The 27550-nt window shown below is 50.9% G+C and overlaps 1 protein-coding gene across 5 annotated transcripts in view; it reads left to right on the top strand.

The window, feature by feature from the left end:
- EVA1C (eva-1 homolog C) overlaps window positions 1–27550 on the top strand; it is a 77315-nt gene that overhangs the window by 31303 nt on the left and 18462 nt on the right. For 4 of the 5 annotated variants that reach the window (XM_060640389.3, XM_060640387.3, XM_060640385.3 and 1 more), the window contains 3 exons: window positions 5272–5468; window positions 8343–8466; window positions 17786–17938. In XM_060640389.3, coding sequence (XP_060496372.1) covers window positions 5272–5468; window positions 8343–8466; window positions 17786–17938 — 474 coding nt within the window. Of the gene's footprint in view, window positions 1–5271; window positions 5469–8342; window positions 8467–17785; window positions 17939–18325; window positions 18450–27550 lie in introns of all 5 variants that reach the window. The other variant, XM_060640390.3, reaches the window with a different exon arrangement.

The following is a 27550-nucleotide window of genomic DNA, read 5'->3' as shown; positions in this document are numbered from 1 at the left end:
ACTAAAATGCAATCATGCTGGTGCCTTGATTTGGGGCTTTCCAGCCTCCAGACCTGGGAGAAATGAATTTCTGGTGTTTATAAGCCACCCCATCTGTGGTGTTTTGTCATAGCAGCCTGAATGGACCGAAACACTAAGCAATGTGTTGACTCTGCCCAACGCAATGGAAAGAGTGCACGTGCTCACTGGGGAAGCTGGACAGCACACTGGAAGGGGCATTGGACCGGGAGTGGGTCATCTGTCATCTGCCCTTTGTTTAAGAGCAACCTTGGCAGCAGGCTCCTGCTCCATCACAGTTCCTACTTGTATCCTGGGAGATGCCTGGTCCAGGGGGCATCCTCGTTTCTAGCAACCTTCCCCTCCACCCGCTTCTCACACCCTCTTCCATGGCCACCTCTTGGACATCACCATGGTCTCCAAGTGCGCCGCCTCGAAATCACATGGGGCACAACCTCCTGCCTCTGCAGCCTGCTGGTGTGGTTGCACCCACCTTGAGCTTGCTGGATCTGAGCAGACCTCTATTCCCTCGGGCCTCTCCTGTGCTCATTTCCTGCCCTACATTTAGCTTGGAGCCCACACTCCAACATTTCAAGCGCCCTAGTACCCACTTTCAAATGTGTTCCACCTCAACCCACAGCGAGAAATATAATGTGCACATGACCTAGGGCTCGTCTACATATGTATTTACACACACACACACACACACACACACACACACACACACACACGTGCGTGCATAGGTCTCTCCCAGCTTCAACTCAATCACAGTTGTTTAAAAATCTGTCCCCGGACATCAGTTCTTATAACTTTAGCCCCGTGTCTCTCCTCCCCTTTACCAAGTTGTTGCAAGAGTCATCCGTATAAACTGCGTTGTTCCCTATGGCTGCTATACCAAATCGTCACACGCTTGGTGGCTGAAAACAGCACAGATGTATTTTCTTACAGTTCTGGAAATCAGAGGTCTAAAATCAAGGTGTGAACAGTGCTGCATTCTTCTGGAGGCTTCAGGGCACGGTCTGTTTTCTTGCCTTTTCCAGTTTCTAGAAACCACCTATATTCTTCGGCTCATGACTCCATCGCTTCAAAATCTGGTTCCATTGCCACATCCTTTATCCACTTTGGCCGTCTTATGAGGACCTTGGCGATTCTCTTGGGCCTCTCAGGTCCTGCAGGATCACCTCCCTATCTCCACATTTCTAAGTTAATCACAACCTCAAAGTCCCTTTTCCATTGTAAGGTAACATGTTCACAGGCTCCCAGGAGGGGACCTGTGAACATCATTGGGAGGCCCCTATGCTTCCTACCACGTGAGCCATCTTGGATTTCCTCAACTTTCCTCAGCTTTCCGCTCAGTGGCTTCTGTCCCCACTCACCATCCCAAATGCCTCTCAAGAAGGTCCGTGATATCCTCTCTGTTGCTGAAAACACTAGATACTTGTAACTTGTCCTTCTTCCTGACCTCTTCTGACACAGTGGGCCAGTCAGACGGAGGTGTGGGATGCAGATGTGGAGGGATCCTGACCCCGAGGTTTGAGGGCCAGTGGTCTGTCCTCGGGGGCATCTCCTGCCGTCACTCTCGAGTAGCATCTGGTGTGGTTGTGGTCGGCTGTAGAACATGGTATGTCTCCACTGCCCTTGTCCTGTCGATCCTCTGGAGGCTCCATGGTGTCTAGAAGTCCTTCATTTACTTAAAAGCATTGGTCAGAGAAAGGTTTTTTTAAGCAGTTTTATTTACCTACCTACAAAAAAATGCACCTATCCCTAGTGCATAGCTGGGTGACCTTTCACAAAGTAAAACATGTATCCACCTTTCAGACCCAGAAAAGAGCTTGGCCAGCTCACCCTCATGACCCCTGCCTGTCGCCAACCCCTTGTCTCCCAAAGGTAACGCTACTCTGGGGAAGCCCAAGTGGTTTTAATTATTTTCTTTTAAGTAGACTTTCTTCTTCTTTTTTTAATGTTTACTTATTTATTTTTGAGAGAGAGAAAGAGAGAGACAGACAGACAGGAGCACAAGCCCAGAGGAGCAGAGAGAGGGAGGAAGAGAGAGATTCTAAAGCAGACGCTGAACTGTTAGCACAGAGCCTGAGGCAGGGCTCCAACTCACCATCCCGTGAGATCACGACCTGAGCTGATACCTAGAGTTGGGTGCTTACTCTCCAGAGCTACCCAGGCGCCCCTAAATAGACATTTATTTGTAGAACAGTTTCGGGTTCAGGACAAAGTTGAGTGGAAGCTACAGAGAGTTCCCAGATACCTCTTGTGCCCACACAGACAACGCCCTGCACGCCCCCCCCCCCCCCGCACTGTCCATGTTCCCCATCAGGGTGGCACATGTGTGACAATTGACGAACCCACATCGACACATCACAGTATGGACCACAGTCCATAGTTTACCTCTGGGTTCACTCTGGGTGTTGTGTGCTGTAGGTTTTGACTGTGTGTAATGACAAGTGTTCTGGAGGTTTTGACAATTGTCCATCACGCTCGTGTCCTGCAGGGTAGCTGTATCTCCCTGAGATCCTCTGCGCTCCCCCCGTTCAGCCCTCCCTCGCCCAAACCTCTGATAACCACCGATCTTTTTACCATCTCTGTAGTCGTACCTTTTCCAGAACGTCATGTCGTTGGCATCATACAACCTGTAGCCTCCTCAGCCTGGCTTCTCTCGCTACTCAGGTGCATTTAAGTTCCCTCCGTGTCTGTTCTCAGTTTCCTCGCTCACTTCATTTTAGTGCTGCATCATGGGCGGACACAGGCATAGGTTTTTGAAGAAACGAACTGGACTGAGCATAGAGCAGATGTTACTCCTGAAGTGTCTTCTTTGTATCTCATGCTGTTACGACTGACACATTCCTCTCCCCGCTCAAAGTGCAGAAGGGCCCGAAAGGCCTTGAGAGGCCATCCTCTGCCTTGAGCTTCTGCCTCCAGAGCACCGTCAGAATACAAATATGGCATGCGCGGGGGCTCTGGCCACCACACCCCACTCACGTCATGTTTTGATGTAAATGGTCCCACGGAGATCAAGTTCTGTTTACTGGGGAGAGACCGCATGACAAATAGAAGAATGGTCCAAACAGCAGAAGTTTCTTTCCCACTCGTGTAACAGTTTGTGGAGAAGCCTCCATGAATCTTCTCCGTGAATCTGGGACCCAGGCCCCTTCTGGCCTGTGCCTCCAACACCCCCCGGCCCTGTCGTTTCCTTCATCTAGCTAGAGTCACGCATGGCCTGTTGGGACAAACCATTAAGCCGAAGTCTTGCTCCCAGGATTGATGTCACATTTTAGTCAGCTGGTCACCCAGTGTGGTCCTGGGGAATGGCATGGTGATGGGCAAGAAAGTTTTAACGATGAGTTTCAAGAGACACAAGGGAGGGCGTAGCAGCCTGGGGAGCTTCGGGGTGGGTGCTAGCCTGGGGCAGCATGAGGGCGACTCTGAGTTCCCTGGTGTGGCTCATCATGGGGAGCTGAGATCCCACAAAGGGGCTGGAACTTTCCCAAGTCATGGCTTTACCACAGCCCGCCTGTGTCCCGCAGGAAGATGCCAACTTGTGGCCGTGGGACCACCGAGGGGGTCTCTGCCTCTCCTCTCTCCGTGCCTGGAGGGGAGCACAGCGAGAGTGATGACATTGTTCTAACCAGCAGGACCCTGACTCCACCCCCCCCTTCACCTCCTCCCCGTGCCTGATGTCAGTTTTGCGGCTCAAGCTAGGGTCTGCTTCTCCAAGTGGCCTTCTTGGCCTTCTTATGGCCGCTTTCAAGGGTGGGAAGGAAAAAGGGGATGGCGGTGAGAGGCCTCAGGTCTGGGTTACATGTCGAACAGTCCCCCTCTTCACCTTCCGGTTGGTGAGTGTGACCATCCTGTGGCAGACGTCAGGGTCCCTTTCACTGTGACTTTCAGGGAAGGCCGGGGAGCTGGAGTGGGTGCCCTTTGCAGAGAACTGTGGCCTGAGAGGATTATGAAACTTAAACAGGAATAACTTAAGCACGGGCCATCTGCGTGGGAATTGGGGAGTTCTGAAACTGCCTTCCTCCACACCCCCTCCGCCCCCTCCGAGGCTGAGGCCTGCCAAAGCCGTCTCCCACACACCTCACCAGAAAGTCCCTGGCTTCCCTCCCAGCTGCCTTGCGACTGACCTCATGAGGTGTGAGAAGGAGGAAAGGAATCTACATTTCAGATGAAGCTTCCTTCCTCCTTTCTGAGAAGTGGTCCAGGCCGCCCGCGCCTGCCAGGTCACGCACACAGCTCCTCAGAGCCCGGGGCCCTGTGGCTCGTCCAGTCTGCTTGGAGAAGGAGCCAGGGAGGCTGGGACCCGGAGCCTGTATGAGTTTGTTGGGGCTGCTGTAACAAATGACCGGAGGCTGAGGTGGCTGAAAATGGCAGAGATTCATTCCCTCTGGAGGCTGGAAGGTGGAGGTCAAGGTGTCATAGGGCCATTGGTGCCTCTGAAGGTTCTAAGGCAGAATCTTTTCCTTGCCTCTTCTGGCTTGTGGTGGTTGCAGGCAATCCTTGGAGGTTCCTTGATTTGTGGATGTATCACTCCAGTTTCTACAAGGCTGTCTTCCCTCTGTCTCTTCTTATAAGGACATCTGTCTCTTCTTATAAGTCGAGGGCCAGCCTCCTCCAGTATGGCCTTATCTTAACTAATGACATCTTCGAGGAGTCTGTCTCCAAATAAGTGACATCTGAGGTTCCTGGTGAACATGAATTTGAGGTGGGACATTGTTCAACCTGCAACAGAGCCCCACCATCCCTCCCTTTCCCTTGGCCCCAGAGCAGGCCCTTACCCTACATAGGCTCCCCTGCTTTCCTGTCCAGGGCCCAGGAGTGGTTACCCCGAAGTAAAATGGCATCCCCTCGCTCCAGGAAGGCCTGGCCTAGCAAGTGGGAGATCACAGAGCCCAAATCTCTCCAGGGACAGACAACTACATGCCCAAGGGACCCCCACTTGGAATTTTTTCCCGTTTTATGGAGATGCTTCAGGATTTCTTGGCCCTTGGCCAATCCCAAAGGGAAAGAGCCCTCCCAGCCTTCCCATGGGCCACTCCAGACCAAAGTTTACAACCCAGATGGGAAAACTGGCACCTGGCTCCATTAGTCTCAGCTACCAGCCTCGTTTGGGGTCTTCTCCATGGCAGCCACTAGGGAAGCTCCACCCGGCGTCTTCCGGACTGACCAGCCCTTCCCCTGGGGAGCTGAGGTCCTCTTGCTTGGAGATCTGTGAAGGAGTGGTGAGTTCCTGGGCCTCTTGTAACCCAGCTGAATATTTTCCAGGTTACCTAACCAAACTCCTGCAGAACCACACCGCCTATGCCTGCGATGGGGACCATTTGAATCTACAGTGCCCTCGGCATTCTACGATAAGTGTCCAGTCGGCCTTCTATGGGCAAGATTACCAAATGTGTAGCACCCAGCAGCCTGCCTCCCAGAGGGAAGACAGCTTAACCTGCGTCGCACCCACAACACTGCAGGTATTATCTTTTGTAGATGTTTTAGGATGATAAAATGGTCCTCTCTCTCTCTCTCCTTCTCTCTCTCTCTCTCTCTCTCTCTCTGTATATATGCTTGTGATTATATAGTTTGCTCAAAGCAAACCTGATCCATGAAAACCCCAACGTATACAAATCACCGGTTTCACAAGTGAGCTATTATTTGCTTCTGGAAAAGGTTCTTCACCAAACAAGACTAAATGGGATTCCTGCCTGCTGGGGAGCTCCCTTAATACGCTTGCCTTACGAATTTATTCAGAGACGTACCCCTCACTGCCTTAAAGCAAAGTACAGTCGTGCTGGCCTTCACCCTCCAGGACCACCTGTCCCGTCGATACCCCAGTAGAGAGGGAACGTGACTCCTTTAGTGGAAACCACGGGGGGCTGTGTGAGGCAGACAGTTGAGATCCTGACCAACTTCTCAGAGAATGTTCTTGCGGAAGGGAAATAGCAATCATGGTCTTTTTAAAAAAAAAAAAAAATGGTTTTCTTCTCCAGTTGTAGATAATGACATTATTCTTGTTTCGAGCTTCTTTGGGCGGCCTCTGCTGATTTGCTTTTCTGTCAGATAGTACCAGGAATTTGGGGAGGGGGGTGGCTAAGACTTTCTTTTGGGGGGGAGGAGGGTTGGGATTAGCAAAAGATTTGGTATAGGAAGAGGTCAAGACTAGTATTTCAGTGGTAATTTTAGACTATTCATGGCTCTTTGACTGTTTTTCAGCCGCAGGAAATGAGGGGAAAGATAAATTTGCTAGGAAGACTAAGGACTGATGGGATTGGTGTTCATGCCGTGTAGCTCTCTCTGAGGTCCAAAGAGGAGAAGCCAAACTCATGTGATAATATAAGGATTTTTCTATGTTTTACACCACTTACTGCTTCCGTTCCAAGCGTCTTAGTATCTAGAATGGCCATGTGGTAGGTAGAGATGCCAGCTGAGTAGCCAAAAGGATGTGTTTGAGTAAAATCCCTGGACGTGGCTTCCACACCCCCGAGGAGAGGCCACCTGTTGCTTCTGGAGACCAGCAGCTACTTCCTGTGGGTGCCCCACCCAGCCCCCAGTCCTGTCCCTGGGGTGCCACTCCAGGAGCTGTATCCCGGTTGGCCTGCCCCCAGTCCTTACCCCAACTGCCCTGCCCACCCTTCCCCGCTGCCCCCCCGGCCGGCTGCCGCTATCCTAGGTGCATAAAAAGAACACCGGCCGGTGCCATAGGACGGGTGCCCTGCTTTGTGGAAATATGAACCCCTGGCACCCTGGAGCTGGAAAGAATGGGCACCACCCTCGCTCTCCAATATGGTGCCTGGCTCTGCCAGGCAGGCCTGAGGGAAGCGGGCGTTTCCAGAGCCAGGCAGACAAGTTAGCATTTGTGAACACGACTCCGATTGTTGTTCAGAAGGTTTGTTTGCCAGAAACATCCCCCGTGCACTGCTCTTTCATCCAGAGGGCAAGAGATCCTTTATTTTGTGTCTTTTGAGCAGCGTTTGGGAACTGAGGCAAAGTGCTTCCTCCTCCGCAGAGTGAGGTCGCCTAAGGCTGGAGAGAACAGGCGTTGATGTCCACCCCGGGGGCACCTCAGCTGGTCTGGCCCGTGACTGAATGCCGACGGGAAGTCCCCCCGCCCCACGCATCTCTCAGCTGTTAACCCCCTTTGGAAACAGCCCCGCCTCGGGTCCCACTCTGTGGTTGTAACACGTGGAGCCACACAAGGGCTGAGTCATTGCCCGGTGACCCTCAGCCATGAGGATGTGTCCTGTCCTCTGGGGGGGGGGGGGGGTCCCTGGGCGTTTTTCCAGATTTCATACCACCTCTGCCGGGCCCCTGAGGTGACAGGGGATGCCTGGTAAGGCCAGCAGCCTTCATGGAGATATCCCGTAATCTACTATGAGAGCGTGGCGATTCGGACGGGCTCGTGAAGCTGAGGTAAATGGAGTCCAACAGTAGTGAGTGGATTCTTGGGAAGCGTAGAGTGTGCTGGGTATCCTGTTAGAGGACGCTACGTGTAAGACCTGTGTGTTACGGGCAGCGCCTGTTGTGTTTGGAGACAGGAAGCACGGCAGTGAGGCCCCTTTGTGACCCTCCACAGGGCGATTCATGGGCTTTTGCACAGAACGGATTCATTTACAAGGGAGTGTGCACTGCCTGGGAAGAAAATGAGGGAAAGAGAGATTTGAAGGAGAACTTTGGAGCCAAATGCGCAACAGAAGGCCTGAGTTTTCCAACGAGGAAAATTGCCCCCTGGGGAACAAGTAGGCCCTGTGCCCTCCAGGTTGGCAAGGGTGGGAAGAATCAGCTTTCTAATGTTTACTGGTTGGCCTGATTTGGGTTGGGTCTCCCAAGGCCTCCCCCAAATGCTGAGTTCTCTGTGGTCTGTGCTCGGCCGTTTCTAAGGATGTAGAGCGACGGCCGTGATTCCTGGTCCTCACAGGGCTCTCTCAGCTCTGCAGCCAGGGGGACGCCTCCCGGAAGGGACCTCCGCGTCCTGTCTGGCCCACGCTCTGAGGTCCTCGGGTCTCGCTCGTGTTTCCCGAAGCCTCCATGATGCAGCACTTCGGTCAAAACCATCAGCAACACTTCCACTCGAGGAAGACTGGAAGCTGGGCTTCTGGTGGGGGCCTGGCACCGTAGGGTCGGGTTTCTTGCTCTGGGACAGACAGGGAGACAGGCAGCCGACCTGGTCAATGCACAGGTGTGCGGTCTCAGACACAGCTCATAGCAGCTCGAAGGTTCTTTGTGTGGCTCCCAGGCCAAGCAGACAGGTGTCCTTTCCTTGTCAGAGCCCAGAGCAGCCCGGGTGTGGGGTCTCACAGACACCGTGTGTGGTTTTCAAGCCTATCCCTTTTCTACCCCCCTCATTTTAGAAGGTGCTGGATGAATGCCAGAACCAGCGTGCCTGCCATCTCCTGGTGAATAGCCGTGTTTTTGGACCTGACCTTTGTCCAGGAAGCAGTAAATACCTCCTGGTCTCCTTTAAATGCCAGCCTAGTAAGTAACTTCTGGGGCGGGGGCGGGGGGGGGGACAGTGTGTTTGGGGTGTGGATTTCCTGTTTTATTCACACCCCTGATGGAAATTCTCTGCCAGTGGGTATTTGTCCAACTTGGAAACTTGTTAATAGAGAAGTCCTACCTATTCTTTTGTGGTGTGTGTGTGCACGTGTGTGTGCGGCCATATATCCATGTGCATTCTTCAAATCCTTGAATTCAAAACATCCTTCGTAGGGGCGCCTGGGGGGCTCAGTCGGTTAAGCGTCCGACTTCAGCTCAGGTCATGATCTCGTGGTCCATGGGTTTGAGCCCCATGTGGGGTTCTGTGCTGACAGCTCAGAGCCTGGAGCCTGCTTCCGATTCTGTGTCTCCCTCTCTCTCTGCCCCTCCCCTGCTTGTGCTCTGTGTGTCTATCTCTCAAAAATAAATTAACATTAAAAAAATTTTTTTTAAATCCTTCGTAATATGTAAAACCCAGTTGTACCCATGCTAAAGGTATCAGGAGTGGCAAGAGGCTGAAGTTGCCTTTCCCCAAAATGGGGAACTGGGTTTTCCTTACTCAAAGGAAGCTCACCATCAGCCGCTGGCCTGTTGTTCTCTCGAGAGGGCCGGGGGGGCACATTTGCCACTGGAGCCCCCGGTTCTAGATCTTTCTGAACTTGCTTCTTCCGCTTTCACCTATAGCGGGGGCTCCGCACACAGTGTCTTTTCCTAAGGGGAAAGAAAGAGGAGGAGATTCTGGCCGGAGCAGCCTTTCTTATTCAGATTCTCGCACTTTTCTCAGTTGACTTGTGCCACATGTAACGCACATCAGTTTTGTGATTAACCCGTTAAAACACACAGGTAACTGCCTTTCAGCGAGGAGGTCACACGTGCAGGTGTGGAGAGCCTGCCTGAGAGAAGCCATGGGTAACTGCAGCATTAGAGGCTCCTGGCAACCCCGGAATAACCTGCTGAAAAGAAAGCAAAGTTATAGCAACAATATTTAACCAAACGATTATAGGAAGGCATGATCACTTTAAAAATTCTGCACTGCCACCCCAACGCGTTGGTTTTATTTTCTGCATTTTGTTCTCTCTTGGTTTCTGCCTCTGGTTCCCAGCATCCCCCCCCCAAGACAGTGGCAGACTAGGTGCCGGAGGCGGGTGAAGCTTTAGCTCATACGTGTGTAGTAGTTTCAAGTGCACATTTGCAGAGAAAGCACTGGAACCTTCCAGCAAATACCCAGCCTTCTGTCTTAAACCCTTTCCTTGCTGGGGCCCAGATGCCTCACAACGGCCCCTATGGCTCTTCCCCCACGCTGTGTGTTCAAACACACATTCACACTCACGTGCACACACTCATTTCACGCATACCCATGATTGCACGCTCACATTGCACATAGTCACTCATACATGCATACAATCCCCCCCCCCCGTACGTGCTATCACACACACATGCACTGTCACACACATACTCACACGTGCACATGATCGCAAACACCCACACACAGGCCCGAACTTTGCAGACCAGCCAAACCCTCCCCAGGAATCCTCGTCACCTCCTGTCTCACTCGGGAAGATTCCGTCTACATCTCTGTGTTCTTAGTAGTGTCCTTCCCATGGCTAAATCTTAAAAATCGCTGTCCTCCTTCCATGGTGGAAAAGACAACCCTTTTTTTTTTTTTTAAGTTTATATATTTTGAGAGAGAGAGAGAGCATGAGTAGGGGAGGGGCGGAGAGAGAGGGAAACAGAGAATCCCAAGCAGGCTCTGAGCTGCCAGCATAAAGCCTGACGTAGGGCTCGATCTCACGACCCTGGGATCGTGACCTGAGCCGAAATCAAGAGTCAGACACTCAACTGACAGAGCCACCCAGGCGCCCCAAAGACAACCCGTTTTAAAGCGTGTTCAAAATGTTAACGGTGGAAGGATCTGCGCAGTGAGAATATGCCTGTCTCTTGTGATATTCTTGGAAATTTTTCATAATGCGAAGTTGCAAATGACCAACCCGTAAAAGACGTAAAAAGGCCCCTGTGGAAGTGGCCGAACCTCGACTGTGTCAGTGCCAGGCCACAGCCTTATTACTGTGGCCAGTGATGAGGTCTGATTGCTCATGTCATTTCAGCAAAACACTGCTGAAGCACCTACAGTGCACAGGTGTGGGGCCAGGTGTTGGCGTATGAAGACAACTCCTGTTTTGCAGAACTTTCTTGGATGGCGGCTCCAGCTTGGAGAGCTTCCACGTTCTTTCATCTAGCGAGCATTCACCTCGCATTGCTGCTTCCTTCTTGCCTTTTAGGTTCTAGCAAATATCAGCTTTCTCCAGAAAGATCGTATCTGTCCAGAAAACATCTCAGGAGAACCCTACTCTCTTGGTACTGTGCCAGGAGCTCAGGGGGAATTGAGCCCAGCAGGGGTGCAAGGAAGGCTTTCCTGGCTAGTGATGGGGCTGGGGACTGCAGACTAGGGGTCAGGCACAGAAGGAGCACTTCATATGGAAGGCTGTGGCCGGAGGGAGCAGGGGGCTCTGGGGAGCCAGCAGGAGCACCGGATGGGGAGTTGGAGCAGGATCCCCGGGACCTGATGGGCAAGGAAGGGGGTGGACTCTTTCTGTGAGGGGCATTAAGCAGGGAGGACGCGTGGCTGGGGTTTTCACGTCCCCTCTGGTTGCCCCATGTATAACAGATGCGGGGCACAGCCCTGTATCTTAGGCTGTTTGAGCTGCTCTAACAAAATGCCATCAACCGGGTGGCTTATAGTCAACAGGAGTTTATTTCTTGTAGTTCTGGAGGCTGGGAAGACCGAGATCAAGGGGCTGGCAGCTTTGGCACCTGCCGAGGGCCAGCTGCCTCACAAATGGCTGTCTTTTTGCTATAACCACACTTGGCAGAAGGGGCGAGGAATCTCTCTAGGGTATCTTTCCTTCGGGGCCCTAATCCCATGCATGGGGACTCCATCCTCATGATCTAAGCCCCTCCCAAAGACCCACCCCCTAGTACCATCAAGTTGGGCATCAGAATTTCAACTCGAATTTAACAGGAACATGATCCTTCAGACCAGAGCGCCTTGGGTAATGTAGACATTGGCGACCTGAGGCCCTGCAGGCTGGGAGGCGGTCCCTGTCACCACTGGGAGAGGAAGGCAGAAGAGAGGTCGTTCCTACCCCCTCCAGCCTCTGTTTCTGCAGCCCTCTCACCCCGGCGGCTCTTCTCTGTTTCTGATGCCAGCCCAAGCATGACACCGACACTGATCCTCAGAAGGCACCCCCACTGCTGCAGCCAGGGGCCCGGGGAGCCAGCCCTCATCGTGAGAGTCGACTGTGGGCATTTCTTCCCAGCTCTGCCTGAGTGCAGTGAAATCTGCCACAACGGGAGGATTTACACCAGGGAGATGGGCAAACGCTATAAATCAGGGCTTGCCTGTGGATGGTGGGAGAGCTATTTTACCAGCAAACCTCACTAGAAAGAGACTTCTTTTCTCAAGCTGGCACCCCGCTTCACCTCCTTAAATCTCATCCTTGCAGAGAATCTTGGTTTCCGTGAGGCTTTGGATTTTGGCAGTTCTGGGTTCATAACCCTGTTTGCTGTGTGGCTGCTGCGTGACCTTGGATAGCATAGGGAAACTCCCAGGGTCGGCTCCGTGACCCAACAGTAGAGTGAAGACAGTGCGCCTTCCACACTGTGGCAGAGTGTGTAAAAGCACGGTGTTGTACACTTGTGCTCAGTAATTGGTAGCTGTTATTCCAGGAGGCAGATAAAGGTCATTCTTGCTGAAGGTGTGACTGACCGAAAGGCAGTGATACCCAGATGTTGGGGGCGCTGAGGGGAGTCTGCCCTGGGTGCAGGCATGAGCAGGGTATACCGTAGAGAATTTTAAAAACACAGTAAAAGTAAGTAAATATCTGTCTGCATGTCAATATCGCCCCGGGTGGCCGTTGTAACTAACATCAGTAGTAATACATTCTCATCCTGGCAGATCACCCTCTCTGCCCTTCTGTGGAAGGCCACTGCTGATATGCACATGTGTATCTGTGTTATTAAAGAGGACCCACAGAGGGGCACCTGGGTGGCTCAGTCAGTTAAGCGTCCGACTTTAGCTCAGGTCATGATCTCGTGGTTTGTGAGTTCAAGCCCTGCATCGGGCTCTGTGCTGACAGCTCAGAGCCTGGAGCCTGCTTTGGATTCTGTGTCTCCCTCTCTCTGTGCCCTTCCCCTGCTTGCAGTCTCTCTCTCTCTCTCTCTCTCAAAAATAAATAAACATTGAGGGCACACAGAGCCCCCTAGTTTGCAGAATCAGGAAGGGGACTTTGTTACTGTTGTCCTGGTTTTCCCACTTCCCCGGGCTCCTGTCACCCTCCCTGTCCAAACCCACTGGGAAGGCTGTGTATGCCTTTTCTAATCTGAGACCACTGAGCAGTCTCACCCAGCTCTAAAACAAATTCTCTCTCTCTAAGAAAAGGAGCGATTTTGTTAGTGGCCCCACTGCGTTTAGGGCCCAGAAATGTCACTCTTAGGCGACAGCGAATTAGTACATTCTTAAGGAACCAAGTGACACATCATCACACAGCAGTAACCCCACGTATGTAAGGTGACACTCACAGGCCTCTCCGTTCCGAGAGATGGTTTGCCCATAATCTGAGGACAGGATCACTGGAGGCCTTACATGGAGGTGTTGTTTTACTCTGCGTGAGTTTGGCCAGCATCGAGGCCTCCTTTAATGAATGGGCCTTAATACATCAGAGAGATGGTGGCTAATAAATGCACTTCTTGACAGGCCTTAAAAAGTCTTTTCTAATTTTTTTTTTTTCAACGTTTTTTTTTTTATTTTAATTTATTTTTGGGACAGAGAGAGACAGAGCATGAACGGGGGAGGGGCAGAGAGAGGGAGACACAGAATCGGAAACAGGCTCCAGGCTCTGAGCCATCAGCCCAGAGCCTGACGCGGGGCTCGAACTCACGGACCGCGAGATCGTGACCTGGCTGAAGTCGGACGCTTAACCGACTGCACCACCCAGGCGCCCCAAGTCTTTTCTAATTTTTAAAAATTCTGATAAAGAAAGGAGAAAAAGAGAGAAAGAAAGAAAAAGAGAAAGAAAGGAGAAAGAGAAAGAAAGAAAAAGAAGGAAGAAAGAAAAAAAAGAGAAAGAAAAAAGAAAAGGAAAGAAAGATAGAGAAAGAAAGAAGAAAGAAAGAAAGAAAGAAAAAAAAAAGAAAGGAGCCAGTCCTTTTAAAAAGAAAAGCTTCCAGTTTGCTGAGATCAGGCTTGGTTTTCACCCTTTCTGGCGAGCTCTGCCACTGGAAGGCATTCTTGACATTTTTCAGCCTTCTCCCCGTTGGAAGGGTGCTTGCTTGAGCTCTTTTTGGTGCGTCTACCCATATGCCCCCTGTTCTGCATCAAAGGCCATCGTTCATTCCGGGCCTTTGAAGTCAGGCAATATTTCGGTGTTGGTGGGATTTAGCGTTTACTCATAAAAAGCACTGAAAAACTCATACCAGTGCGGATATGACTCACCAAAATCAAACCCTCGATGTCAGGGTCAGACTCAGTGTTCTTTTTGTTCAGAAAAAGAAAACAAAGCTTCTTGGCTTTAGGTTCAAACTCGTTGTATTAAGATTCCAATGAGTGGGTGAAGGGCATTCTACATACTGCTTGGTCACCCCAGAACCTTCCCTCCTCTGATAGTTCCTTGTGTGTTACTAGGCCGTACGGGGATTTGGTGAGCATCTGTAACCTGGCTTCTGCTTCACGCCTTTCATTCATCCTGAGTGTTCCCCTCAGCACGGATTAAAGAACAGCGTAAGGCCGGGGCGCCTGGGTGGCTCGGTCGGTCAATGTCCACCTTCAGCTCAGGTCATGATCTCATGGTTTGTGGGTTTGAGCCCCACATCGGGCTCTGTGCTGACAGCTCAGAGCCTGGAACGTGCTTCCGATTCTGTCTCCCTCTCTGCCCCTCCCCGGCTCATGCTCTGTTTGTCTGTCTCTCTCTCAAAAATAAATAAACATTAAAAAAAAAAAAAAGACCAGTGTCAGGTTTAAACAGCACCAGAGCTGATGGTATCTTGAGATCCTGAAGCTTTCCTCACGGCTGCTCCTCTGGTGTAGAAAGGCATGGGAATTTATAAGTTATGGAAAGGTGGAATTTATATTTGGAAATTATTTTCTTTCATGTTGTAAGTTTGGAGCTTAAGCATCGGGGACTCCAGGATTCAAAGGTCCCAGGGGCCACCATTGCCCTTGTGTGTACCACTTAACGCCTTCCCGTAAGGCTTCAGTGGGGGCTTTCAGATTGGTTTGATTACAGTGCAGGGTAAGGAAAACATTTTACATTTTGGCCCGGCATAACATACACACAACTGAAAGGATTTTTAAAAATTATAAAACAGTGTTTATCCTCTTTTGCAGTGAGGTGCTTTGATGTTTTCTAAACTCTTTGTTTTTTTTTAAATTGCTGGTCACGATTTGCTAAATTGATTTCATGAATAGAATAGGCCTTAAGTCACAGTTTGGAAAACTTTAACTTGAGATCTATGAGGGATCTGGGCATGGCCTGCACCTCCAATCCAAAAACATGACTGAGAGAAGTGAAAGTGGGAGCTGGGGGGGATGGTCATGGGGGGTGATCATGGGGGTGGTTGTGGAAGGTGGTCATGGGGAATGGCCATGGAGGATGGTCATGGGGGGGGCAATCATGGGGAATGGTTATGGGGAATGGTCACAGTGGTAGTGGTCATGGGCGGATGGCCATAGATGGTCTTGGGAGATGGTCATAGGAGGGGTGGTCATGGGGGGTCATCGTGGGGGGCTAGTTTTCCTTCTTCTCGGTATGTTCTTCCTCCCCCCCTCCCCCAAACAGCCTTCATTAGGTCCTGTAATTTAGCTCCTCTTGGCTTGTTTGGCTGAAAAATGTACCTGTTTGCACTGCAGTTGACATTTCAAAGTAAAAACAAATCTAGAACGAGGGTAATAGAATGATTTTTTTCTTTAGGAAACATTGGGGAGGTAGGGAGAAGAGAACCACATGTGCAAATAAATGGCCATAGTCCCCTTTATGTTTTGCTTTGCTTTGCTTTTGCAAAGTTTAAGATAAGTGGCAGGCTAGGAAAAGATATTTATAACACGTAAAAGAGGAAGGTTAGCATCCAGACTATATGAATCACTGCTACAGTGTCTAAAAATCCAAAACACAACATGCCAAGGATATGAAGAGGTGGTTCCCAGAAGGGCTATTTTGAGTATGAACTTGATTGATCCATTTAGGGACATCTGGGTGGCTCAGTCAGTTAAGCATCTAACTCTTGATCTCAGCTTAGGTCTTGATCTCATGACTGATCTCAGCTTAAGTCTTGATCTCAGGATCATTGAGTTCAAGCCCACATGGGGCTGTGCACTGGGCATGAAGCCTACTTAAAAAAAAAATTCACCGATACATTTAATTTTTTTTTTTCAATGTTTTTTATTTATTTTTGGGACAGAGAGAGACAGAGCATGAACGGGGGAGGGGCAGAGAGAGAGGGAGACACAGAATCGGAAACAGGCTCCGAGCCATCAGCCCAGAGCCTGACGCGGGGCTCGAACTCACGGACCGCGAGATCGTGACCTGGCTGAAGTCGGACGCTTAACCGACTGCGCCACTCAGGCGCCCCTCACCGATACATTTAAAGATCTTAGAACAGGGCTTAATTCAAGGAAGTGCTCAATAAATTTGGCTATTATTATTTTTGAAATATCTTTATTGAAATATAATTTGCGTAGCATAAAGGTCACCCGTTTTAAGTGCAATTCAGTGATTTTCAGTAACTGTACTGAGTCATGTAACCGTCACCATAACCCAGCTCTAGAACATTTGCATCATCTCAAAAAATGTCCTGTGTCCGTGTATTGTCATTTCCTTTTGTCCCCAACCCTCAGCCTCAGGGAACCGCTAACCCACATTCTGTCTCTTCGCTTTGCCTTTTCTGGATATCTCAAAAAAATAGAATCATACACTATGTGGTTCTTTGTGTCTGGCGGGTTAACTGTTACTGGTTTTAAAAATCAAATCAGGGGCGCCTGGGTGGCTCAGTCGGTTGAGCGTCCGACTTCGGCTCAGGTCATGCTCTCATGGTCCGTGAGTTCGAGCCCCGCGTCGGGCTCTGTGCTGACAGCTCAGAGCCTGGAGCCTGCTTCCGATTCTGTGTCTCCCTCTCTCTGACCCTCCCCCATTCATGCTCTGTCTCTCTCTGTCTCAAAAATAAATAAACATTAAAAAAATTTTTTTTAAATAAAAATCAAATCATTATGAAACTCTTTTTTTTTATTAATTGAATGCTTTTCCAGTACCTTCTTTTTTTTTTTTTAATGTTTATTCATTTTTGAGAGACAGAGGTAGACAGAGCATGAGCAGGGGAGGGGCAGAGAGAGAGGGAGACACAGAATCTAAAGCAGGCTCCAGGCTCTGAGCTGTCAGCACAGACCCGGATGCGGGGCTCGAACCCACGGACCACGAGATCATGACCTGTGCTGAAGTCGGACGCTCAACCGACTGAGCCACCCAGGCACCCCTCCAGTACATTCTTTAAGAAAAAACAATAAACTATATTTTCATCAGCAATGCATTTACAGTGTCAACACTGTGTGACATTGCAGAGGGAAATTTTACAGTGGCATGCGGATTAAACAAACACACAGACCTTTTCCTAAATTCTTTGGGAATTTGTGACCTGGTGCAGGGAATCGGAAGGTAGCACGCAACCGCGGCCCGAGCCGCAGGTGCTCCTGGACCGAGATCTTCATACTGCCCTGAAGAGGGACTCTTCACATGCCCTGTTTTTTCCCGTATCCTACCCAAGGAAATAACTCGCTTTTGTATCATTTTTCTTTTTAAATATATAAATGGGGGTGTGTGCTAGAACATTAGGAGGTCCGGCGGTGATGTGTCAGCGGGCCCTCTCCAGAGGTTTAATCCTCAATCAGGCGATCCCCGGTCTTTACCTGTGCAGCTCCAAGCCCGCATTTGAGGAAAGGCTCCCTTCAATTAAGGAATATGTGACCTCAGGTGGAGAGAGAGGGAGAGAAACATCCTTCCTGGCCAGACCCCCTTCCGCAAACCCAAGCCAGGAAGTCCTGCCTTCCCTGCCTGCCGACACTACCCCCGCCCCCCAATGTCCTCCTTGTGCACCTGACTGTCATTCCCACTCTCTTCCTGCAGAGGGCGCTGTTTCTCAGGGTCATAGATGCCATGGGCTGGCGGGGCTGTTCCCACTGTCCTTCTCAGGGTACAGCCCCTGAGGGCTCGCGTGGGGCTCCCTGAGTCCTTCTGGGGGAAGCTGATGGTGTCGCTGATCTTCGTTTCTGCTTCAGATGAACTAAAAAACAAAACCGTGTGTGAAAACCAAGAGCTGAAGCTGCACTGTCACCCATCGAAGTTTCTCAACATCTACTCTGCGAGCTACGGCAGGAGGACCCAGGAGCCAGACATCTGCTTCTCAGAAGCAGAGCGGCTCCCCCCTTTTGGTACGTGTGTGTGGTTTTTTGAAGTTTATTTATTTTGAGGTGGGGAGGGGCACAGAGAGAGAGAGAGAGAGAGAGAGAGTCCCAAGCAGGCTCACAGCTGCCAGCACAGAGCCCAGTGGAGGGCTCAAACCCATGAACCGTGAGATCATGACCTGAGCCCAAACCAAGAGTCTGACGCTTAACCGATGAGCCACCCAGGCGCCCCTGGTATGTGTTACTATGTGGCTGTCGTTAGGGTGCTGAGTGGATTAGGGCCCTGACTCCCCAAGGAAGGAAGCCTGGCAGGGGCTGGTCCCTGGATTAGAGGGAAAGTCGAGGGCAGGGAGGAACCGCCCACATGGTCCCACCTCCTTCTGACCCACATTCCCAAATCTGTCCGTTGTGTAGTTGCTTCACACCGAGTAGGTACTGAGCGCCGACTGTATGCAGGGCCCCGTTCTGGGTGTGGGGGAGTCATCGGTGACCAACACAGGGTTCACGTGGCACTGACCTTCCAGCAGTGGACCAAGAGGTAATGAGAGAACGAACGATGTGTGTTGTATTTCAGGCGCATACAAGTGCCGAGGGGAAGGGCACATTCGGCGGGCGGGGGGTGGGGGTGGACAGGGAAGGCTGGGGTGTACCACAGAGAGGCGTGGTCTCACAGGGTCGTGCTGAGCAGAGACTTGAAGGAGGAGAGGGAGTGAACCTGGGGAGCCGTCAAAGTCACCTGAGGTTATGATTAGTCCGTGCTCTCCAGAACTAACGGGACAGATAAGAGTTGGTGTTCAATCTTGAGTCTGAATCTTGCAGGACGGCGGGCTGGAAACGGGCAGATTTTCTATGCTGCAGCCCGGAGGAAAAGCAGGCCTTCAACTGATTGGTTGAGGCCCACCCACATGAGGAAGGGTAGTCTGCTTTACACAAAATCCACTAAGTTCAATGTTAGCCCTATCTTAAAAGTATCTTCACAGCAGTCTACCCCGGTGTTTGACCAAACAGCAGGGCACCATGGCCTAGTCAAGTTGAGACACAGAATTAACCCTCACGCATGCCAGCCTGTGGTGGGGAAGTGGCCTGATCTTTACCCGCCGTGTTACCAGAGAGAACGGGCCCCACTGGGAACCGGTGCAGAGAGTTGCACTTTATTCATCAAAAGTAAAATGAGCTCTGAAATGTATTAAATCGCTACGATTTCTTCATGGATCACATGTGAAATGAAACGTTAATTTTTTTTTAATTTTTTTTTTAACGTTTATTTATTTTTGAGACAGAGAGAGACAGAGCATGAACGAGGGAGGGTCAGAGAGAGAGGGAGACACAGAATCCGAAACAGGCTCCAGGCTCTGAGCTGTCAGCACGGAGCCCCATGCGGGGCTCGAACTCACAGACTGTGAGATCGTGACCTGAGCCGAAGTCGGCCGCTCAACCGACTGAGCCACCCAGGCGCCCTGAAACGTTAATTTTAAAAAGAAATTCATACCAAACCAATTATCTTGGATCTGAAAAGAGAGAGCGTGACGTGACTCCAGTGCGCAGGCAAGTTCTCGGGCAAGACGAGAAGAGAGAGCAAAGAAGCCGTTCAGGAGGGACACGGGCCACCAGAGCCCCCCAGTCCGGTGTTCTGGGAAGGAAGGCCCTTCTGTTGAGGACGGCAGAGGGTCTTTTGAAGGGGCAGAGCTGGCATCTAGCTGCTCTTGACCAGGTCTGGGGGAGGGGACTCCCGTTTAACAGGCTTGGCTGTCAAGTGGGGCAGAGAGGTCTTTGTGAGGGTGGCTTCCCCTCGTATGTCACTGCACGCCCCTCGGCCCACCCCACACCCCAGTGAGCAACCTGTGAGTTCCTGACACTCCAGCGTCCCTCTCGTATAACACCCGCATGCGTTCAGAACGTCTCCAGCCCCTCTGCCCTGGCCCCCGCTACTGTGTCAGGTCTGGGCGCTGGTCATTGTGCCATCTCCCTACTCCCGGCCTGCTTTTCTGCCCAGATGGCCAGAGGCATCCTTCCAAAAGGCCAGTCTGATGGCTGTTCTTCTGAACATCCTGAAATGATCCGGTCTCCTTGGCTGGATACGGGAGCCTTGGTGATCTGACCTACTTCTGCCCCAAAGGGACCCTCACCCTTCTTCATCAAGTAATCAGCCAAAGAAAATGTTAGCAGACATCATGGCTAAAAGACAGGTTTCCATAGAGACGTCGAGGAATCCTCAGGTCAACCAGCTGTCCTAATGCCATGAATAACCCTTGTTGATACAGGAAAGGTCCGTGAATGCAAGACCGGGCCCCTCGCTTAGCGGTTCAGTTTGAGAAGGTTTGAGCCCTGGCAAAGTCACACGTGCCAAAGCCACGGGCTCATCCTTCCCCTGTGCCCTCCCACCCCTCACGGGCAAGGGCTTCTGTCCCTTGCCCGTTGACTACACGTGAGGTTGAAGATCAAACTGTTCGCCGCATTCGTGAACCACTGCCAAGCCCCGGAGACTGTCTGGGCCTGTGCTCTGCGGTGGGAAGAGGCTCCCAGGGGACACGAAAGGCCCTATGAGGGCTCACATGGAAACCTGACTATTCCCTCCCGTCAGGTCAGCGCTAAAGGGCAGACCCTGGCTGCCAGTGCCGATGTGTTTTCTCCCTTTAGCTGAACGCTGAGAAGCTGTTCACTTCTTGGCCCAGGAAAGCCACACGGGAGGATTATAAACTGCACTTGGCATGATCCCCCCTCCACCAGACCATCCCTTTATCCCTCTTGTGTAAATGCCTTGATATCACCCACTTTGTTTATTTATTTATTTTTTAAGTTATTTATTTACTTTGAGAGGGAGGAGGGAGAGCGCGCCCAAGTGGAGGAGGGGCGGAGAGAGAAGATCCCAAGCAGGCTCCGCACCGTCAGCACAGAGCCCGACTCGGGGCTCAAACTCACGAACCGTGAGATCATGACCCGAGCCGAAGTCAGACACTTAACCAACCGAGCCGCCCAGGCCCGCCCGATATCACCCACTTTCGAAAGCACACCTTTTGACACCCTGCCTCCCACTGACTCCGTCCGCACGTCCTCGGCTCTCCTGCGCCGAGGGTCTCTCATCCGGCCACTTTGCTCCCTGCTTCTGGGCATCTCTCGCCTGGACCATCCGGACCACCTCCTGACTGGTGTCCCGGCCCCCTCTCCACCCTGATTCCCTCCCCTCCCTTGGCCCTTTCTTCACTTAGCAGCCGGAGAGATATCATTAAAATAAATCAGATCACCATACCCTCCCACCCCTTAAAGCCCAGCGCTTTGTCCACTGTAATTAGAATAAATCCATTCTCCCAGCTGTGGGGAGAATGGATGAATGAACGAATGAACTGTGGGCCATTCGGCACACTCATTCATAGGCTGGGGCCTGTGCACAAGCTCTTCCTTTGGCCTGGAACGTTCTCACCCCACATCTTTGTGTAGCTGGCCCCGTCTCATCCTTCAGGGATCAAGTCAAATGTCCTTCTCAGACAGGTCTCCTGGGGCTCCCCACCAGCATGGCCGCTTGTCTGCTCGGTCCCTGTTTGTCTTCGTAATGTGGGAACCATCACTTACAGGTCTATGGCCTGTTTCCCTGGGGAAGGGAAGCACCGTAGAGACGGTGTCTGTCTGCTTCCTGCAGGATTCCCAGCAGCTAGAGCAGTGCCTGGCACGGAGCAGGTGCCCAGGTGACTCTTGACATGCATGAATGAGTCCGAGCCCGTCCTAAGTGAGGCGCCCACCCGGAGCTCCCGCAGGCTCACGGTTGCCGGCCCAGAAGGCGGGTCTAGTGTCGTCACGGCTTCCAAACCCTCATGAGTTGCTGGAAATACGGCCTTTTTTTTGTGTAATGTGAAATGTTCCAACTTTTCAAACAGTGATTGAGCCAAAGAAAACATGCCTACAGGCCACATCCGGTCCACAGGCTGCCAGCGGGATCTGTGCTCTAAGTTCCCAGTTAGTACTCGGAGCTCAGCAACATGGCTTTGAAGAAGGGGAAAGGGCCGTTTCTTCTCAACCCTGGGACCTGGCGTGAGCTCTGCAGGATGACAGGTCTAGGCCCGGGTGGTCAGGCCTCCCTGCGGCCTCTGGAAGGTGATGTGCGCACCTTTCCTCTTGTGGAACCCCGTAAGCTCTCGCCTCGGGGCCTCCCCGGGAGCATGCGTGGTGGAGGCCAGCCGGACCTCAGTGACGTCAGGAAACGCAGCTGATGTGGCACTTAAATACCGAGGGAGGGCATTTCCAGGTCCTTCTGGAAGATGATTGCTACGATCATTGTTACTGTCTTGCACCAATGCCATAAGTTACATTTCACAGAAATAAGAAAATGGTTCGGGGGCGCCCGGGTGGCTCAGTGGGTTGAGCGCCCGACTGTTGATTTCAGCTCAGGTCTTGAGCTCACAGCTGTGAGATCGAGCCCTACGTGGGGCTCCACACTAGGTGGGTGGAGCCTGCTTAAGATTCTCTCTGTCCCTCGGTCCCTTTCCCCAGCTCACACACTCCCTCTCTCTCCCTCTCTCTCTCTCTCTCTAAGAGAGAGAGAGAGAGGGAGAGAGAAATAAGAAAACAGTTCAGCCACAGATGTTACCCATCAAATGAGCAGCTTTTTCCTTTGCAGGGTCTCTTCCAAGTCCTGGTGTGGGAGCGCAGAACAGTTTTTACGTATTGGCGATACTAGAACAGACGCATTTGATTCTACTCTGAAATTTCACTTCACATCATGGGTGTTCTTCCATGCGGCCACCAAAATCCTAACAATGCCAGTCCCTTCCTCATATCTTCTAAAAGGGATACAGATCATTGATTAGCCATTCCCTAGGGGCTGGCTTATTTTACCGCTTCTGATTTTCAAATATTGTGAGTGATGTATAACAACCTTGGGCTTGTAGCTTTCTCTTTCCTCTGGATTGTTTCCTTGGGATGAATTCCCAGAAGTTTTATACTAAAAGAGGGCGTGGGTATGTTGACAATGCTTTATATGTATCACCAGAAGTCTTTTCCAAAACCTTTTTGTATCAATTTAAATGCCTAAACAGCAATGTGTAACTCTGGGTTTCCTTAGGACTCTGGCAGAGGTGTGTGTGATAGTTCTTCGTGGTTCCAATTTAATGGCTATAAAATGGTCCTTTGGGTCTGCCTTTCTCTGAATATTAATGACTTTGAAAGTTTCCCATGTTTTTGTGATTCTTGTATTTGCACTTTGCCCACTGTCACTCTCGCCTTTATTCTTTTCTTCTTTCTTTTTTTCTTTTTGGTGGTGGGACCCTTCATTTTTTTTCATAAACTTTTACGTAACAGAGTAGAGATGTGGATCCTTTACATGCTTTTCTGCTGTCCCACCCCACGGTATATTTTTTTCTGGACTTGAGTTTGGGTTTGTTATGCACAGCTGGTTGCTTTTTCGATTCTGTGAACGTTACCCGTCAGATAGGTTCAGAAGGAAGGGGCTTCATGGCGGCGGGGAGGAGCACACCCCTGGTGGAAGTCAGGGCGTCTGCACATGACCTCCGACCCCATGTCGTGACGCCATCACGCTCCCATGAGCATCCTCAGGGGATGCTCTAGTGGGACCGGAGCTCGTACTGGACGTTCCCAAGGACATAAAGATGCTCACGCCTGGGCTCAGCAAAGCCTCTGAGCCCATGCCTGGGGGAAGTCAAACAAAGCCTCTGTTCTGTGTTCAGTGCCCTAAGCTGGTCCCATCTGGAATGTATCAGGCAGGCGAGGCCACGGAGAGTCCTTGGTCACACACTACACCCTGGCCTTGAACAGGGCTCCCCAGCCTTTTCTCTACAGTGACATAGAAAATTCTATTTGTATGGCACAGTAGGGTGAAGGGAGGCAGTACCCAATGCCAAAATCAATGGCTGGGGGGCAGCCCGGGGTCCCAAGGGAAATATCCAGCACACCTGTGCCCAGTCACTTCTGAAGTTGGGAAATTCTACTCTGAGATGCACTTGGCCTCAGGGTGCAGAGGTTACAGATGCTGGAAGGCTCTTCAAGGCCTTAGACCTTCATCAACACTTTCCTCGATGTCTTCCCAATTTATGCCCAAAGTCCAGTTCCAAAGCCATTCCCACGTTTTTAGGAATTTCTTATTACCCCAGCAACCCCCTTTTAAGTATCAAAACATGTGGTAGTTTTCTGTTTCAGTGTAGCAGAATACCCCCCAAATTTAATGGCTTGAAATAAAAACAAACATTTATTGCCTCACAGTTTCTGTGGGGCAGGAATTCTGGGGTAGTTTGGTTGGGTGGCTGTTGCTTAGGGTCTCCTGGGTTCTGGTGAGGTGGCAGATGGGTGGCCGGCTGGGGCTGCGGTCACCTGAAGGCTGGGCTTCCAACGTGGATCGCTTGTATGGCGGGTGGGTTGGTGCGGTTGTAGGTGGGAGGCCTTCATTCTCTTCCCGTGGGTCTCTTGAGTGTCCTGTGATGTGTCAGGTGGCTTCTCCCAGAGCAAGTGATACAGAGAAACAAATGGAAGCCACACACTGTCACCTCTGCCGTACCACATGGGCCCCACAAACCACCTCTGATTCATTGCGAGAGGAGAGAACACAAAGGGGTCTGAGTTCCAGGAGGTGAAGATGACTAGAGGCCATCGTGAAGGCTGTCGTGGGCTGAACTGTGTGCCCCTAAAATTCATATGCTGGAGTCCTAACCCTCAGTACCTCAGAATGCAACCAGATTTGAAGAGAGGGTCTTTTTTTTTTTTTTTTAACTTTATTTATTTTTGAGAGAGAGAGACAGAGGGAGGCAAAGAGAGGGAGAGACACAATCCCCAAACAGGCTCCGCATTGTCGGTGCAGAACCTGACAAGGGGCTCCCAGGAACCATGAGACCATGACCGGATCCAAAATCAAGAATCAGAAGCTTAACTGACCGAGTCACCCCGAAGAGAGGGTTTTTAAAGAAATGTTGAAGTTAAATTAAGGTCATGTGGGTGCTAACCCAATATAACTTGTGTCCTTATAAGATGAGGGAGTTAGGACACAGACACACACCGAGGAAGACCGTGTGTGTGGACAAAAGAAGACGGCCATCTGCAAGCCAACGAGAGAGGCCTTGGAAGGAATCGACTCTCTATCTTGGACTCCCAGCCGCCATCTTGGACTCCCAGCCTCCAGAACTGAGAGGAGATAGATTTCTGTTGTGCAAGCTCCCAGCTGTGGTACTTGTTATAGCAGCCCTAACAAAGTAATACTTTGAAATGAAAGTAAACTGTGAAACAAAAGGGAAGACACAGAAGGCTGGTGACTAAGCCAGCTGTGAGACCGTCTTCCAAAAGTAAGATCCCGCTGCGTACTGGTTCAACCAAAGCTAATCCGGTGTCTTATCTTGAGGGTGTTGACCTTTGGAAGTCACTTCTGAAAGGTCTTCGGGCAAGTCCGATCCATCAGGACCTGTAGGTCTTACTGAGGAGAAGGGAAGGGAAGGTGTGGAAGTGTTTGACCACTGCCGGCCCCCAGTGAACACCAGTGAAACTGCATCTCATCACAGAAGGGAGTGAGCCTTCCCACAGACCTGGGCATGAACTTCAGAAAGTTCCCTTGGCTGGGCGTCCACTGTGACATGTCATTTCCTGCTGCAGTTACATTTTCTGGGTGGGCTCCAGGGATCCTGCTGTTTCCTTAATAAGAGAACGAGAAAAACCACCCAGTGGGCCTCAGAGGCTGGGCTAAGGCCATCCCAAGGCCAAGTGTGGGTGGGCCTCGAACTTTCCAGCCAAAGATGAAGGTGCCAGGGGCCCCCACCGCCAAGACAGAGTCACTTGAGAGCGGCCTAATTATCAAAATAAACACACGTTGTGAGGATTAATTGCCTTCAGTTTCAGAGCTAAACAATCGCGAGAAAAAAATTGAATTAAATGGTTGAACATCGTGTTATCAGATGCATTGGGGGTGGAGGATAGTCTGCCAGGAAGAGAGGGCACAAACAAAATCAGCCTGAGAGGGAGATAATCGCTGGAAAAAAAAATCCCACAAACAGTTCAGAGCTCAGTGTCAACAAGGATATGGTGAGACCTGAGTCAGACCTGAATTACCTTGGGCCGCTTCCTGAAAACACACTGTGGGTTTCACTCCGACCAAGATAAATTCTTTTAGTCCCAGGGTAATTTAAGGGTGCAGACGCCTGCCTCTGTAAATCACGCTTGCCACAAGTCCTAAGAAAATATAAGGTTTCTAGGGTCCTCGTTCCATTCTGGCGGGAGCACGGATGGGTAGAACTTTTCTGGATGACAGTTCGGCGGTAAATATCAAAAGCCTTAATATTTTGAATAGCCTTTGACAAAACAATCTACTTCCAAGAATTCCCACGGCAAGCGTCGTGCTCGTGTGCAAATATTTAGTTCAACGGATGTCCCACACAGGACTGCTGCTTTTTTTTTTTTTTTAAGTTTATTTATGTATTTTGAGGGAGGAGGAGGAGGGGCAGAGAGAGGGAGAGAGAGAACCCCAAGCAGGCTCCACGCTGTCAGTGCGGAGCCCAACTCAGAGCTCCGTCCCACACCACGAGGTCACGACCTGAGCAGAAATCAAGAGTCAGACGCTCAGCCGACTGAGCCACCCAGGCGCCCCACACGCAACTGCTTCTAAGGTTCCACGCCAGAAACCATCGGAATGATGATTGTATTGAGTATTGAACATAGAGCTGGCGCGTCCGTAAGATGAAAAACCATGCAATTCTTCGCGGTGATGTTCATGTTAAAATTTTCACAGACACATTAATAAATGAGGAAGAAGGAACATGCAAGAGTAACAGGTATATGCCACCGTTGAGGGGGAAGGACAGTCACACATAGAAGAGACCAGAAGGAGGTTCCTTAAAGGTTACTAGTTCTTTTCCTCGATGGTTGGATTTGCTGGGAATTTCTGGTTTCCTAGTTTGGGCTTCTCTGGGCTCTTCTAGTTTTCGACTACAAACAGGCATTTCCTTTGTGACAGAAAAAAACAACAACAGTTACATCAGACTTCTAGGAATTTCGTAATTCAGACAGCTAGCGACTTCTTCCCAAAGCAGAGACCGTACATCCCATTCTCAGACGTCTTGACTGCAAATCCTGCAGGGTTTGGGGACAGCGGATGGGACCTCTTGAGAGTAAATCCATAGAGTCTGAGGATGTGAAATGTGCCAATGTAAAAGATGGCGGTGTATGGTCCAGGAACGGTCTACGCCCCCACGGGCCGTGCTCAGGAGTTTCCACGGATCCGTGTCTTGTTCAACCTTTGGGATTGTCAGTCTTCGCAATTTTTAGAGTTTGTCGTAATGTTAGCTGTTGTTACAAGTGGACCGAACTTTGTAAGGTCTCTAAAATTCTCGCCTCTGTTCTCTCCTCTTCAAGCTCTTAATTCCTCCCAGTGTGTGTTATTAAAATCGCTTCCGAACTGGTCTCCCCGAGCTTGGTTCTCTTTCTCTCCCGGGGGCTCCCGTGCACTGTCGCTAAAGGACAATAGCATCAGGCCGTCCACTTCTTCAGGCTCCATGTTGCTTAGAGAGTAACGTCTGTCTCTGGCCAGGCGTTCGAAGGCAACCTTTGTCCCTCTCCAGTTTCCTTTTCCTGATCATTCTGTATGGCCTCCCTGCCCACGTCCACTGTTCCAGCTCCCAGGGAGCCCCTTAGCCTCCCAGAGTGATGCTAGCCCACTTG

The sequence above is a fragment of the Panthera onca genome, chromosome C2, assembly GCF_046562875.1.
Source record: "Panthera onca isolate mPanOnc1 chromosome C2, mPanOnc1 haplotype 2, whole genome shotgun sequence".
NCBI lineage: Eukaryota > Metazoa > Chordata > Mammalia > Carnivora > Felidae > Panthera > Panthera onca.
The sequence above is the reverse complement of the archived record's forward strand: the minus strand, read 5'-3'. Positions and strand labels throughout refer to the sequence as shown.